General features: G+C 62.2%; 1 protein-coding gene across 1 annotated transcript; it reads left to right on the forward strand.

Moving 5' to 3' along the window:
* The first annotated feature begins 875 nt into the window (after positions 1-875).
* On the forward strand, positions 876-3782 carry TMEM218 (transmembrane protein 218). The gene is made up of 3 exons (XM_053997063.1): positions 876-979; positions 1615-1717; positions 3261-3782. The coding sequence occupies exons 1-3, from the start codon at positions 876-878 to the stop codon at positions 3393-3395; spliced, it is 342 nt and encodes a 113-aa protein (XP_053853038.1). The 3' UTR covers positions 3396-3782.
* Positions 3783-4015: the final 233 nt, after the last annotated feature.

The raw sequence follows: 4015 nt of genomic DNA on the forward strand, positions 1-4015 counted from the left end.
GTTTGGCTTGGCTGTCCCAGACCCCCAGCATGGCTGTTCCAAAATCCATATCAGCACTACTGTATTAACGAAATCTAGCTGATTTTGGCCCTAAATATAACTGAGGGCGTGGACAGCTCAATTTTTAGGGTTTTGGGGTGAAAGTGTGTTCAGAGGTGCTCCCTGCAGCAGGTGGGCAGGAGCTGGGTGGCGCCGGCCAAGGCGAGGTAATGAAGCACCGATCCGCCTGCACCGGGAGGGGAGCGGAGCGAAATTCCCGTTCCACCGGGAGCAGCTGCGAGCGCTGGGAAGGGGTCCAAGGCTGCGGGATGGGGAGCGGCTGGAGCGGGATCCTGGGGATCCCATGAGGCCAGGAGGGCCGGGAATCAGCACGGACCGGGTCAGTAAGGCTGGGGTTCAATAGGACTGGGGCCGGGATGGGGCTGGGATAGGGGTCGGCACCGGCACCGGGATCGGGATCGGGACCGGGATCGGGATCAGGACCGGAATCGGGATCGGGATCGGGATCGGGATCGGGATCGGGATCGGGATCGGCACCGGCACCGGGATCGGGATCGGGATCGGGATCGGGATCGGGATCGGGATCGGGACCGGCACCGGGATCGGGATCGGGATCGGGATCGGGATCGGGATCGGGCACTCGCCCCCCCCATCCAGGCGCGCCCCCGCCTCCGGCGGCGCGCGAGAAGCCCCGCCCATCCCTCCATCCTCAGCCAATGGGAAGCACCGAGCGAGCGCCAGGCGGGGCACGGAAAGCGGGGTCCGCGCCCCCTCCCTCCGCCCCTTAGCCAATAGACAGCGCGGGCGGCGCTGCGGGCAGCGCTGATTGGCCGGGGCGGCGCGGTTGCTAGGCAGAAGCGGCGGCGCGGGGCGGCATGGCGGGCGCGCTGGGCGTGGGGCCGGGGGTGCTGGCGCTGCTGCTGCTCTGGGCCATGGCGCTGCTGCTCCTGATGGCGCTGGGCCGCGCCGGCCGCGCCCGGTGAGCGCGGGGACGGGGCGGGACCGGCCCGGTGAGCGCGGGGACGGGGCGGGACCGGCCCGGTGAGCGCGGGATAGGGATGGGACCGGCCCGGTGAGCGCGGGGACGGGGCGGGACCGGCCCGGGGAACGCGGGATGGGGATGGTACCGGCCCCGGTGAGCGCGGTATGGGGATGGGACCGGGCCCGGTGACCGCGGGATGGGGATGGGGCCTGGGTCGGGGCGGGACGGGTGAGCGCGGGGATGGGGTTGGTGATGGGGACGGGGCGGGATCGGCCCGGCCCGGTGAGCGCGGGCACGGGGACAGGGCCGGGGCAGGATCGGTGAGCACGGGGACGGGGATGGGGACGGGAACGGGAACGGGGACAAGGCGGGACCGGGCCCGGTGAGCGCGGGGACGGGGACGGGACCGGCCCGGTGAGCGCGGGGATGGGGTTGGTGACGGGGACGGGGCGGGATCGGCCCGGCCCGGTGAGCGCGGGGACGGGGCCGGGGCCGGGGCAGGACCGGTGAGCGCGGGGACGGGGATGGGGATGGGGACGGGAACGGGGACAAGGCGGGCCCGGGCCCGGTGAGCGCGGGGTCCGGGCCCGCCGGTGCTGAGCTCGCCCCGCCGCTCTCCGCTCTCGCCGCAGGGTCGCCGCGGTGCCGGTGGCGCTCGGAGCCGCCGCGCTCACGGCCGCGCTGCTGCTGTTCCCCCGGGAGGGCGAGAGTCCGGCCGCCGCCGGCGCTGAGGAGGTGAGGCCGGCCGGGCGGGACGGGCGGCACCCGGCGGTGCCCCGAGCCCCGGGGCCGGGCCTTTCCTTGGGCATGGCCCCCGGCGGGTCTCCGAGCCAGGGGACCCCTGCGGCCGTCCTGAAGCCCTGGGGACGGTTCTTACCCCGGGATGGGCCGCAGGATGCCCCGAGGCCCCGGGAATGGGCTCTTAGCTCAGAGGGAGCCCCGGTACCGTCCCCGGTGCCCCGGAGTTTGCCCCGTGCCGCCTTTGTGCTCTCCTCCCCGGCAGTCTCCCGCTGGCACAGGCTGTGTCGCTCGTGGGGCCGGTAATTGTTAATTTCTGTGACTAAATTGCGGATTTACGCGCTGCTCCGCCTGACCCATGGGGTTTGGCTCGCCTCCTCCCGGCCCCAGGGGCTCTGTGCAGGGATTGCCGTCCTGCTTTGGTCCCTCCCGGCTCCAGCAGCCTCTGCTCCCTCTCTGCCATTCCCTTTCCTTATCGTTCTCCTTCCAGTTCTGCAGCCTCTCACCTTTCCCCCAGCTCTGGTTTCTGATTAAAGCCCAAGAACAGCTCTTCAGCTCTCTTGTAGGTTCTTGCTGCTCTTGAGCACGAAACCATTTGCATTGTCAGGCACAGGGATCTCCCCCAGCTTTTGGATCAGGCTGTCTGAGCTGCCACCTTGAGCTCTCCCAGAGCTCTTTGGCCTTTGAATACACAAAGTTTTGTGGCCTTTCAGGTGCCATTTCCTCTGTTCTATTATTAATGCATGTTAATTATTGCTCTTCTGCTTCTTGTTCTGTGTAAATCCCTACTAAAAGATACCTGTAATGTTCTTTTCTTCTCCATGTCACACCTGACCTGCTCGTGTGAGGGTTAGGAGTGAGATGAAGGGCAGCCCAGTGCGTGTTTGTTGCCTGGGAGGCAAATGGAATTGGAAAGCTTATTTTTGTACAGATCTTCAATTGGACTGGACCTGCCCTGCCTATCAATAATACATGACCTGGGCTTTCTGCACCAAAACTCTGCTAATTGGCTAATTAAAAAGTGAAACGTGCAGAAGGAGCCAGCACTTGGCTCACCAGAGACTCTCTGCAGGAGCACCAGGGCTGAGCTAATGCGATGGATAAAGCTGAGCTGGGGCTGAGCAGAGCTCTGGGGGGTCTGGGGAGCAGAGAGGGGATTTCATAAACATCCTCCTCGCCGTGGGCCTCTCTTTGTCTTGCCTAGCTACCGTAGCTTTTTTTTTAATTGTTATTTTTTTCTTTTCCTGCTATCTCCCTTCTGAAAGGGAATCAGGGCTGGGGAGAACTGCTTCAGGGCTTGACTGCTGTCTCTTCCCTGTGCCCAGAACTGTGCTGCTCCACATTAACATTCCCAGTGCTTTTTGCAGGGATTCTTGTTCTCATTTGTCGCACACTGTGCATCCCAGGGATGAAAAGCAAGGAGAGGAATCTGGGGGAGCCCCAGAGTTCCTTTTTCCAGGACGTGGTGTGCTCCCTCCAGGCTCCTGGAGCAGGCTGGGGCTGTGACGTGCTGGGATCTTTGTGTTTCTCTTCCCTGCAGATTGTGGACACCTTCCTCATTGGCCGCTTCATCCTCCTGGCTGTGATGAGCCTGGTCTTCCTGGGGTGCCTGTTCCTGTTCCTGATTTACCACCTCATGGAGCCTGTGTATGCCAAGCCGCTCCACAGCAGCTAGAGACAGCAGTGTCTGCAAAGAGGACATCCTGATTGCATGGGAATAAACCAAAAGAGACACCAGGAGGCTGTTCTGGAGGTGACCATGATGTTCTTTCTGAGCTCAGGGAGAGCCAGCAAAGCAATTGAAGCCTTTGCTTCATCTTGAAAAGCAAAATTTGGTCTGAGCATGAGCCACTTCTCCCCAGGGAGTTCAAGCCTCTGCACCTGCAAAGGTGTGTGAACCTCTGGATCCTGCTCTCCTTTACAGAGAGCTGAGGTCCAGCACTTGGTGCTGCTCCTGATTCAGTGCACTGAGCTGAACCAAGGTGGTTTGTTACTGTTACCCATGAGAGATAGTTTGTTACTGCTCCTTTTTTACTGTGGTTTAATAAAACTTTGAAAAATCCCTGACTCAGGCTTTATTTATTCCACGCCACACTGTGGTGACAGTGCCCGTGAGAGCTGCCTTTTTCTGGGGCAGACACGGGGGTTTGAGAAAGAAAACCAAACAAACATCAGTGTGTGGATGTGGATTGTTTGGGATGTGGATTGATTTGGACTGGAAATCAGAGGCTTTGGAGTGGGGAGTGAATGCAAAGTGATGCCAGAACAGCAAGTAGAAAGCTGCCCTCCCAGGAG

This window comes from Vidua macroura, chromosome 22 (genome assembly GCF_024509145.1).
Source record: "Vidua macroura isolate BioBank_ID:100142 chromosome 22, ASM2450914v1, whole genome shotgun sequence".
In the NCBI taxonomy this organism is placed as follows: Eukaryota; Metazoa; Chordata; class Aves; order Passeriformes; family Viduidae; genus Vidua; species Vidua macroura.

Excerpts from the sequence above, each read along its gene's own strand:
- TMEM218 (XM_053997063.1), top strand. The coding sequence starts at position 876 with ATGGCGGGCGCGCTGGGCGTGGGGCCGGGGGTGCTGGCGCTGCTGCTG. Across the intron at positions 980-1,614 it reads GGCCGCGCCGGCCGCGCCCG|GGTCGCCGCGGTGCCGGTGG; the intron begins GTGAGCGCGGGG and ends CTCTCGCCGCAG. Across the intron at positions 1,718-3,260 it reads CCGCCGCCGGCGCTGAGGAG|ATTGTGGACACCTTCCTCAT; the intron begins GTGAGGCCGGCC and ends TCTTCCCTGCAG.